Consider the following 11,593-nt stretch of genomic DNA (forward strand, 5'->3'; position numbering starts at 1 on the left):
CCTTTAATGAAGGCAGGGACTGAAGGGCTTTTCCATTTGTGGCCTTAACCCCCAGCACCGGAGCATCCAGTCTAAATTCCTAAATTCATCAGTTCTAGCATCTAGTGACAACTGGCTGTATTCTTAGCAACAACTACGGGTGGGAACATTTATCTCCTTCCTCTGGAGAAGGGCTCAGGCTCATCCCCCAACCCTGCATTATGAAGAGGTTCTCAGATCAGGCCTAGTTCTCTGCGTGGGAATCCGGCCCTCCCTCCTGCTCCCTTCAACGGAAAAGCAAAAGGCATGCACACCTGCAGTCCTGCTGAGGCCCCTGCAGGCCACACTCAGAGCAGAGGGTGGAGGCAGTGGGTTCTTTCCTTGTCTCAGGGGCCCAGCCCGAAGGGTGCTGGGCGGAGCCAGGCTGGTGCTGCACAGGATGCTGGCCAGGAAGGGCTGAACTGCACTTCTGCTTGGGGAGGACAGAGACTGACATGGAGCAGGGGAAGGGCCTGGCGGGCCTTATCCTGGCGGTCATTCTTCTCCAAGGTAAGAACCGCTATGGGTCTGGCAGCCTGAGGGAGTCTGGGAAGAGGTCATCTCCCTGAAGATGGGGATATTGATATCCTAACCTTGAACCGACCTCAGCTATCACCTTAGAACTCAAAGGAAAGGTACAAATTAAGCCTCTTACTGTCCTCTGCTGGGGAGAAGCAGAGCCCAGAGGAGAGATAAGCTTCTTCTCTCTGAGAAGTCAAGGCAGAGATCTTAACTAGCTAGAGAGAAGCCCTACTGCCGCCATTTTAAGCTTGAGTATAGCCCCAAATGGCACAGGCAAAGAAACTGAAAGGAAATAAGTATCTGTTCTCTGATCCAGAGTGGAGCTAGCAGTAGTATTCACTCACTGAGTTGGTCAGTTGGTCAGCTGATCAAAAGTATGAACGAGATCCTAGTATCCAGAAGGATAAAAAGACGAATAACAAGTTTTTGCTCTGAGAGCTCTTAGCCTAACTGGAGAGTTAGGTTTCAGTGTGGCCACATTGAGCACAAGGTACAGTATGAGGCGCTTGTACAAAATGTCTAGTTCAAATGTAAAGCTCCTGTCTGTCCTAGGCATCCAGCAGAAATGGATAAACTAAGATTGACACTGTTCTCTGGAAGCCCTGGGGGAGGCTAAAACCATAAATGTTCTTGAAATCACACAAGTACTATGTGATATGTGAGGAAGAAGGGGACTGTAAGGTATCACATTTTAAGGGGTAATTACTGGAGGAAAAAACTCTCAGCAAAAAAAGAATGATCATAAGCTGTAATAGGTGAGGCTGGGGATTTAGCTCAGTGGTACAGTTCCTACCTGGCAAGCACAAGGTCCTGAGTTCCATTCCCAGAACCAAAAAAAATTATAATAATCACATGAGAGATTTTGGAAACCAAGGAAGCAGAAAGCTTCTAGGAGAAAATTAGCAAGAGTCTAAAAGTTAAAGAGGCCCTACTAATATAAGAATATATTTAAAATTTGCTTACGGCATTTGGCAAAATAAATGTCACAGGTGATTTAGAAGCGCTTTGGCGGGGTAGTATAAGTGGAAGCCAAATGGATGAATACAAAAATAAAGGGCAAGTGTTAGCAAGAGGTATAGACTGTTCTGGAAAGAAATTTGGAGTCATAGGTAGAGAAGGCAGTAGAGTCCGAGATGTTTTTTGGAGAATAAGAGAAACCTGGGCGCATTTCTGTGGAAAGGAGACAGCCAGGAGAGCAGGGCCTGGCATTGATGTTGAAGGACAGCACTAAGAGTGGCCTTGAGGGCAGGACAGAAGGGCAGGGTAACCCCTGAGGCCACCAGAAAGGAAGTGCAGCCAGCTCCAGCCACAGGTCAACTTGTAAGCAAAAGTAAGCTGAAGGAGACAGGGCCCCAACAACACGCGGGTTCTCCAGCAATGAGGTGGGGACAAAGCCCGCTGCTGAATCTGAGCTGGGAACTGGCTGAGTGGAAGACCTGAAGATCCCAGAGGAGTGCAGAATTATTGCTGAGAGAAAAAGCTGGAGGAGCCAGCTAAAGAAAGCACAGGTTGGAGGGCGGTGCCGGGGGCCTAGAGGTGGCTGGGCACAGCGGGAGAGCACAGGGTTGAGAACCAGAAAGCAGAGCTCCGGTCCAGCCCAGCCTTGGGCGAGCTGCGTGCACTTGAACAACATCTCCGCTCTTAGCTCAATTTCCACCCTGCTCAACCCAGAAATTTGGGCTGCACAAGTTCTCGAGTTCTAAAAGGAAACAGCACAATTTTTAAATGTCAGCTCTCAGTGCCCGATACTTGCCTGTAGAATCCAAGGCCCCTTTGTCCTTGTCCTCCTGTAGTGACCAGGTCGTTGGGGAGAAGGGATAGTAAGAAATGTGCTTGACTGCTAGTTGTGGTTTTTCTTTTTTATTTATGGTTTGATTCAACAAATGTAAAGCTCCCGTCTGTCCTAGGCACTGCGCTCAGCCCCGGACCACGTTCCCATATTCCCACCCGACCTCTCCCCATCAACACGCCCCCTCCAGCCACTCTATTCCTGTTGCCCGTATTCCAATTGCTCAGCTATACGTGTACCCAAAATATCTTTCTCTGTTGGATGAATTCTAACCTGTTCTTCAAGATTCAGCCAAATGTCACCTCGTTTATTAAGTTTTCTCTGATCCTCACCATTTGACAAAACCAATACCATATATTCCCTTTCATCTGCATTCATATAAGTAACGAAAAATAAGTTCTATTGTGTTAATTATATGTTTCTTCTTTGCACTTAATTTTAAATTCCTTAGAAGTGCAGCCAATTCTCCATATCACCACTGTCTGCTTTCACAATACCTAATCCTGCCAAGTCATGTTATTTCTCATAAAATATTTGGCTATTACAACGATACATTCATATCTGTTTCTAACAGCACAATTTGTGACAATTCAATCTTAGACGCAGTTTATGTGTCCATCAACAGATGAGTACATAAAAAAAAAATATGGTATTTGTACGCAATAGTGTACTAGACTGCCATAAAGAAAAATTTGAGTCACTTATAGGAGGGTGGGTGCACCCTGAGACCGTAATAAAATAAATCAAACATGTCACATGGTTTCTGTTATATGAGGTTCTTCTAATTTTTTTTTTTTTTTTTTTTAGTACTGGGGATCAAACTCACAACCTCCATTTGCCAGGCAAGTGCTTATGCCACTGTACTAAATCCTCATGCCTTGTTTCTCTTATATGAGAAGCCTAAGATACAAATCAAGCAAAATAAAAAGATAGATAATAGGAAGTAAGGAGATAGATCCTTCTCAAATGGGATCAAAAGGTAGAGGACAGGGGAGGAAAAAAAAGAGAAGAGGGGATAAAACAGGACTTACGATGTGTTCTGCACAGGTACCACCTCCCCACAAGGACATCATGTACTGCAAACACGTACTAATAAAAATAAAAGTTAAAAAATAGGAAAAACTCTACTTGAATTTTTGTGCTAGGTCTCTGTAGAATTCTGCAGCGTAACTCTGCTGCTCTGAGTTTGGGACAGTGTGAATAGCTAACTTTTCTGGGACATCCAGGGTGTCTATAAGAAATAGATTGGAGGTGTTGTTCAAGGTTGGATATTTTAGAAATAACTCAGCTCTGAAAGACTGTGTCACCAGGTGGGGTAGTGCATGCCTGTGATCTCAGCACTTGGGAGACTGAGGCAGGAGGATTGCTGTGTGTTCAAGATCAGCCTGGACTATGCAATAGTTCGAGGCCAGTCTGAATTACATAGCAAGACCCTGTCTCAGAAAACAAAACAAGCCGAGGATTTAGCTCAGTGGTATAAGTGCCTGCCTGGCAGCTGTGAGGTCATGAGTTCAATCCCTGGTACCAAAACAAAACAAAATAAAAAAGACTCAAAAACAAACAAACAAAAAAGGCATCTCTAAGGTACACCCCCTCCTCACCAAAGCTTTAGGAGTTAAAGGAGGAGAACATTCTGGATGGTATAGGCAACACTTTTACATATACTAGAATCCAAATTTGTTTTTTTTTTTTTGCTTTGTTTTGTTTTGTTTGTTTGATTGCGGGGAGAGGAATTATGGGGATCAAACTCATGATGATCTTGCGCTTGCCAGGCAGGTGCTTATCCCGGGCCCCTGCAATCCAGTTTTGATGCTGATTCCCCAGAGTTGGTATTCCTCACATTAAAGGTGGGATCCCAACAAGATTGCCCTCCCTGTAAATGCCAATCACCAGCACAAGAATCCCCAGACCACTCATGCTTCTGACAAATTGGCTGTACCTCCAGGGGCTTTTCACACTGTAAGTTTTATGACTCGCTGGAATGACTCACAGAACTCCGGACCGCACTTTACTTACTGATAGAACTTTACTATGTAAGAAATGAAATGAAGACCAATGAAATGAAAAGACAGCAAGGGCGTGTCCTGCACTCTCCTTAGAGACGTCGCCCTCCCTGACACTGAAGTGTGGTTCACCGACTAGGAAGCTCCATCAGCTTTTATCTATGTGTATAGAAATGACTAACTTAATCATTTGCCACTTAACTGAATTTAATCTCTAGCCACTCTCCACCCAGGGCTATTGTCAGTGGCTTCAAAGCCCATTCCTGTAACCATTTGGTTGTTCTTAATCAGCCCCATTGTAAGTCATCTCCTCCGCATAAACTCCACAGGATCTAAGTGTCCTCCATGAATAACAAGGCACTCCCAGACTTATGAAATCCCATGGTTTAGAAACTCCCACCCAGGAAGCCAGACAAAGACCAAAGAAATTATTATTTTTTTTTTTTAAACAGTACTGGGGATCGAACTCACAACCACCTGCTTGCAAGGCAGGTGCTTATGCCACTGAGCTAAATCTCCAGCCCCTCGAAGAAATTCTTGAGTATCACTTTGCTTTTAATTTGGTGAAATTAGGTACAGATACTGTCATCATGAGTTAGGCCCTCTCCTGATCTTGACCTCGACCATCACATCACGGGAATACCAAAAGAACTGGAACAACCCATAACTGACCTTCTATCTCTCTTCTGCCTCCACAGGTACCAAAGCCCAGAAGAAATTAGGTAGGAGAAATGGCTTCTTTCTATCCTTAATCCCTGAGGAAATGCATGCAGTGTTGCACCCAGAGACCACACACCTCTAATTCCAGCACTTGAGAGGCGGAGCCAAGGGATTATACATTTGAGGCCAACCTGGGCTAGACAGCAAACTGAAGGCTGGACTAGAGAAAGAGACAGTGTTTTAAAAACAAAGACAAAAGAAAGAAAGGAAGGAAGGAAAGGACAGAAAGACAGAAGAGGAAGAGAGGGGATGTGTATCCACACTATTGGAGGGGGGCTTCCCACAATAGTGGTTCCATAGAAGGAAACAACTTAGCAAGGATAAGATAGTTGCTCTCTCCTTTGTCAAGCAAATCAGTGCCCTGCCTTGGCCTGTGCTGGCAGCTTCCCTGAAGCAAGACGATTGGTTGTCAGGCCCTGAACGGAGGGCTAGAACCCTGGTATGCAGACGCGTCTCACGTCTCAAAGTGTGGTCTGTGAGCCCACAGCATCAGCACCTAGGAGGCGGCTCTCTCCAGACAGGAACCACTAAATGGGACCAGAGATTTCCCAGGGGGTCTGTGTGCACATTAAAGTTTGAGAAACTGCTCCAGGTCTTCTCCTGGTAGGTGCCTGAGGCAGGGCGAGGCTCAGAGACGAGATCCTTAACAGAATGTTGCATTTATCTTTTCAGAGGACATTAAGATAGAAGTGAATGACAAGCGAGAAGATGGTTCCGTCCTTCTGATTTGTAACTCACAAGACAAAGAGATCACGTGGCTAAAAGATGGAAATATAATAAATTCCACAAATTCAAATAAAAACACATGGAATCTGGGAAGCAGTAGCAAGGACCCTCGAGGGATATATGCCTGTCAAGGAGCAAAGGGGGAGTCAAAGCGACTCCAAGTGTACTACAGAAGTATGTAACCTCACTGGGTTTGTTCCTTAGGAAATTAAGCAGTGCTGTCTGTTTGGGCCACCCTACTATCTAGGTTTAAGATGGAATTAGACCCCAAACATGATTTACAGGAACAGCCAAGTCTCTTAATCTGTTCATTGTGCTTAACATCATGGTGGCACACGCCTTTTAATCCTAGCACTCAGGAGGCCAAGGCAGGAGAAGAGCTGTGAGGTCAAGGTCATCTTGAAAGATACAGCAAGACCTTGTCTCAAAAACAGACAAACAAGAGTGTTCTCTCAGCTTCGTGGAAGCACTAGCTAGTGAAACCTGGTTTATCTTTGGACAGTTCAGCAACTTCTGTGAACTGAGTGGGGGTGGGTAGGGGAACCACAGGAGATCACAAAGTGAGCAGCAGTGAGGCCAGAGGGCAGCCCAGAGTGGGGAGCAGGATCGGGTGTTCCCTCTGACTGGAAGAGCCTGCTCCCTAGACGGAGGCATGGCTGCTAGATCCCCTGTAGACTTGTCCCTCCATGTGCCTTGTTCCCACAGTGTGTCAGAACTGCATTGAGCTGAGCCCAGCCACCATCTCCGGCTTCCTCTTTGTTGAAATCTTGAGCACTCTCTTCCTTGCCGTGGGCGTCTACTTCATTGCTGGGCAGGACGGAGTTCGACACTCGAGAGGTAAAAGAATGGTAATCTTAGCTGGGGACTGGGGCCACCTCCTGAGACCCCAGACCCCGAACAGACCCAGAGTTGGCCTGAGGCTGTTTCTGAGCAGCAGGAAAGACACCTGGGGTTACACCAGCCTGTCACCCTCTCGCAGTCCATCTCCCTCACCTTGTCCTCTATGTTTAGAAGGAACTCTTGGGGCTGGGGATTTAGCTCTGCGGCATAAGCGCCTGCCTTACAAGCAAGCAGTCCTGAGTTCAATCCCTGGTACCAATAAAAAATTTTTAAAAAATAAAAATTAAAAAAAATTTTTAAAAAAGAAGGAACTCTTCACTGAAGTAACATTTAATTACAAAAAGTGAATCACAGACATAGCTCAAAAAAATATTGTTTATTGTTGTAGTACTAAGCATTGAATCCAGAGCCTTCACAAGTCACCTACATCCCGAGATCTTTTTATTTATTTGTTCATTCATCTCTTTTGTTTTGTTTTGGTCTTTTTGAGTCAGAGTCTTACTGTGCAGTTCAGGCTGGCCTTGAGCTCACTTTCTAGCCCAGGTTCGTCTTGAATTTGCAATGATCCTCCTGCTTCAGCCTCCTGAGTGATGGGATTATAAGCATGCACCACCATGCCCAGCTTCATTCATTTATTTCTGAAACAGAGTCTTGCTAAGTCAATATGTTGCCCAGGCTGGGTTTAAGCCTGTGAGCCTCCTGACTCAGTCTCTCAGAATACTAGGATTACAGTTGTGTAACACCAGACCTGGCTTCCAAAAGTAAATTTAACAAAGCTAAAATACTTATGCAACCAGCAGCCAGCAGAAGAAAAAACAACATTAGGTAGGCATCGTGGCACATGCCTGTAATCCCAGCATTCTGGGAGGCAGAGGCAAGAAGACGGCAAATTCAAACCCAGCCTGAGTAACTTTGCACATCCTTGTCTCAAATTAAAAATAAAAATTTTTAAAAGGCCTAGGAATCTAATTCAATGTGAAGGTCATGGGTTGAATCCCCAACAATACCAAAAAATAAAAAAAATTTAAAAATAAGGGAAGGATAGCCAGGCATGGTGGCGCACTCTTGTAATCCCAGCACTTGGGAGGCTGAGGCAGGTGGATTGTTGCAAGTTCAAGACCAATCTGGGCTACCGAGTGAGCCCAAGGCCAGTCTGAACTGCATAGCAAGACCTTGTCTCAAAAAGACAAAAAAAAAAAAAAAAAAAAAAAAAAAGAAAGAAAGAAAGAAAAGAAAAGGAAATCACTGCCCACCCCCCACAATGAGCACAAGGATTAATTTTGGCTATTTTTGTTCTTTATGCAAATGAACTCATGCAGTATTCTTGAGCCGGCTTCTTTCATTTGACAATATGCTTGCAAGACTGATCCACGCTCTTGTGTGTAGATGATTCTTATGCTGTTTAGTATTCTGTTGTGCAAATGGAAATGCAGCCCAGTTTATTCACAGCTCTGTTGTATGTGTTTTGTTTGTTTTGTGTTCAGCTTCAGACAAACAGACTCTGTTGCCCAACGACCAGCTCTATCAGGTAAGGGGTGAGGGATGGAGGAGACTGCTGCAGCCAGTGGGGTGAAAGTTTGGAGGGTGCTTCAAACACACTCCGCAGGTAAGAAACTGCACCGCATACCTGCAAATGGGGCGGTTACCCTGCAGAAATATAAAAGGGCTAAGAGAACCCGGGTCTAGTGAGAACAAGCTGGAGAACAGTCCCAGAGGGACACCCAGACCTAGCATCGCCCCCTTTCAGTATGGGGGCTATGAGGCACCCATCCAAAGCTGCACACATAAAAGCATCCCATAAGAATGCATGGAGTTCATTAGCAGAGAGCGAAACGTGAGTTTATGACGACACTGTCCTCTTCAGCCCCTCAAGGACCGGGAAGATGACCAGTACAGTCACCTGCAAGGAAACCACCTGAAGAAGTGAGCTCAGGAGCTCCGCGTGGGTGAGTTCTTCAACACCAGCTCTGAAGAAGTAGCTTTGTATCACCTGTCCCCTGCTGCTGCCAAGGCACTTCCTTTTCCCAGGGAACTATAAAGATCAGGAGAGAGAGAGAGAGAGAGAGAGAGAGAGACAGAGAGAGACAGAGAGAGAGACAGAGACAGACAGACAGAGAGACAGAGAGAAACAGAGAGACAGAGAGAGACTAGTGGGCCCACAAAAATACGGATTCTCTGTGTATCTGTAAATCTCCTTAGAATAGGACCTCAAGCCACAGAGATGCTGAATATCAGTATTAACCTTATTAAGGTCTCTCAGGGTCACTAAAACCATTCTAGAGCTAGTTAATCCTTTGCAGGAGGGGCGTCCTGTGCATTAGAGAGACCACTACACCACCCTTGGCCTCTACCTACCAGGCCCCAGTAGTACCTCAGAGGTGGCAAGTGAAAGTGTGCTCAGACATCACCAGATGCCTCCTTCAAAGCAAAATCACCCTTAGTTAATAACTATTGTAATCTTTTGATCAATCTATCAATAATCAGAAGTTCCAATTCAATAAATCCATCAGAAGTGTCCATCAGAAAGTAAGTGTGAAACCATGGTTTAGTTCTCCAACCAACCGAAATTTTTCTTTTTTCAATCCAGGTGTTCTCCGTCCTACTCTCAAAATCAAAACAATACATTTGGAGCGCTCCCAACGGAGAGTTTTCAGCTAAACCTAGTCTCAAGTCCCGCGGAGGTGACAAATGGCAAGGGGTGGTCAGAGCAAAGTTTAGTTTTGTTCTCTAAATAAAATAAAAACCCAGGCTGAGGGTGTTGCCTAGTGACAGAGCACTTACCTAGCCTAGGCGACGCCCTGGGCTCCATCCCCAGCATGGGGTGTGTGGGGGTGCCCTTACAGTGTGGTGTTTCTGGAGCGCCACCTACTGGGGAAGAGTGTAAAAAATAAAAAGGTCAAATCACCCCTATTTGGTTGGGGGGGCCGGGGTTCATACCAAGAATTGAATTCAGGACTTTGCATTTGCCAGGCAGGCGCTTGTGGCACTGAGCTATATCCCTGGACTAATAATCCATATTTGAATAGAATTATTTTTCAATTTTAATTTGCATTGAGTTTCTGCATAGGTAATAATTCACATGGGTCCAACATACAGTAAAATTTGTCCCTCTCCCTCCATTCTCAGCCACCCAATTGCTTCTCCAGAGACAAACTAGTCTTGTAGACATCTTCCAGGAGGTAACCTGGGAACGTGAGCAAATTACCCCCGCTTCACCTGCTTACACACGTGGTATCGAACTATACATCTTGTACCTTCCCCTAGTAAAACTTAGAGATCGTTTCACACCAGTGTAAAGAACTTTTTAGTACAGCCACGCTGCACAGATACAGTACAAGGTAGTTAACAGGCATCTATTGCTGGGCACTTAAAATTGGTTCTAAACTTTCACTCATAACAAGCCTGCCATGACTAACACTGTACAAATGCCACTTAAAAATAATTTCAGTGAAGTATAATTTACCTGCCGTAAAGTTCACCTCTGTTGATTATTTCTCTGCTGCTAATTTTTAGTAAATTTATCCTTCACCATAACATTCCCATCCAAACGGCCTGCTATGCTCACAGTCACGCCCTGTCCCTGTCCTCCACCCACAGCAGTTACAAGTCTCATCACGGTCTCCTTAGGGTTCCCTATTCTGGACGTTTCCGAGAAAAGAAACAAAATCATACAAGTAAGAGGCCTTTGTGTCTTTTAGCGTGTTTAATGGTTCATCCATATTGTCTCATACTTCAATATCCTGTCTCATTTTATTATGGAATATTTTATTATATGCATTCTATGTTTTGTTTATCTGTTCGCTGTCCAGTGGACATTTGAGTTGTTTCCATTTTGCTGCAATAAATAGCCATTCTTGTGCAAGCCTTTGTGTAGTTTTGTTTTCTCTGGGCTAAATATTCCGGTGAATTTCTGAATTACATGGCAAATCCATGTTTAACTTTCTTTCTTTCTTTCTTTCTTTCTTCTTTCTTTTTGAGACAGAGTCTCACTTTATAGTTCAGGCTGGCCCCCTGGCCCTGAACTCATTGTGTAGCTCAGGCTGGCCTCCACTTCACAACGATCCTCCTGCCTCAGCCTCCTGAGTGCTGGGATTACAGGCATGCACCTCCATGCCTGGCTTTAACATTTTAAGAAACTGCCAAACTGCTTTCCAACTGACTGTGTCACTTTACATTCCCACCAACAATGTATGCAGGCTCTTGTTTTTTGTATTCTCACCAATGTTTGTCACTGTCTGTTTTAATATGCTCATTTAAATGAATATAAACATCTTATTCTGGGAGGATTTTTTTTTTTTTTTGAAACAGGATCTTGCTATGTAGTTCACACTGGGCTTGAACTCATGATTTAACTCAAGCTGGACTTTAAACCGTGGCAGTCCTCCTGCCTCAGCCTCCCAAGTACCCAGCTCATTTTCTTTTTAATATGTATTTTCCTAATAATTTGTACATTTATTTGTTAACTGTTTATACAGCTTTCTTTAAATGTCTATTCAAATCTTTTGCCTTTTCTTTTCAATACTGAGGGCAAAACCCTGGAATGCTCTATATTGAGCTACATCTCCAGATCTTTATATTTTATTTTGAGACAATAGTCTTGCTGAGTTGCTCAGGCTGGCCTTAAATTTCTAATCCTCCTGCCTCAGCTTCCCAAGTAGCTGGCATTACAGTTATTGACTTCCATCCCCAGCCTTTTATCCATTTTTAAGTGAATTGTTTGTTCTTCCTACAGAGTTGTAGGATTGCAGTTTTGGATACAAGGCCTTTATCAGATATACAATTGGAAATATTTTGTTTGCTTGTTTGTTTTTTGAGACATGGTCTCACTATGTAGTCCAGGCTGATCTTGAACTTGAGTATGTAACCTAGGCTGGCCTCAAACTCACAGCCATCCTCCTGCCTTAGCTAGCCAAGTACTGAAATTACACACACATATCATCACACCCAGCTAAAGATTCTAATTTTATATACCCCA

General features: G+C 44.3%; 1 protein-coding gene across 1 annotated transcript; it reads left to right on the plus strand.

The window, feature by feature from the left end:
- Window positions 1-378: 378 nt before the first annotated feature.
- Window positions 379-10,480, plus strand: LOC100726670 (T-cell surface glycoprotein CD3 gamma chain). The gene is made up of 7 exons (XM_003472800.4): window positions 379-528; window positions 5,031-5,054; window positions 5,725-5,952; window positions 6,484-6,615; window positions 8,103-8,146; window positions 8,483-8,564; window positions 9,206-10,480. The coding sequence occupies exons 1-6, from the start codon at window positions 474-476 to the stop codon at window positions 8,543-8,545; spliced, it is 546 nt and encodes a 181-aa protein (XP_003472848.1). The 5' UTR covers window positions 379-473; the 3' UTR covers window positions 8,546-8,564; window positions 9,206-10,480.
- The last annotated feature ends 1,113 nt before the right edge of the window (window positions 10,481-11,593 follow it).

The sequence above is a fragment of the Cavia porcellus genome, unplaced genomic scaffold (assembly GCF_034190915.1).
Source record: "Cavia porcellus strain 051 isolate PalLab524CR breed Dunkin Hartley unplaced genomic scaffold, mCavPor4.1 scaffold_9, whole genome shotgun sequence".
In the NCBI taxonomy this organism is placed as follows: domain Eukaryota; kingdom Metazoa; phylum Chordata; class Mammalia; order Rodentia; family Caviidae; genus Cavia; species Cavia porcellus.

Bases quoted from the DNA above. Each gene is read 5' to 3' on its own strand.
- LOC100726670 (XM_003472800.4), top strand. From the start codon at position 474: ATGGAGCAGGGGAAGGGCCTGGCGGGCCTTATCCTGGCGGTCATTCTT. The intron at 5,055-5,724 runs GTAGGAGAAATG...TTATCTTTTCAG, and splicing joins CAAAGCCCAGAAGAAATTAG to AGGACATTAAGATAGAAGTG. The intron at 6,616-8,102 runs GTAAAAGAATGG...TTTTGTGTTCAG, and splicing joins CGGAGTTCGACACTCGAGAG to CTTCAGACAAACAGACTCTG.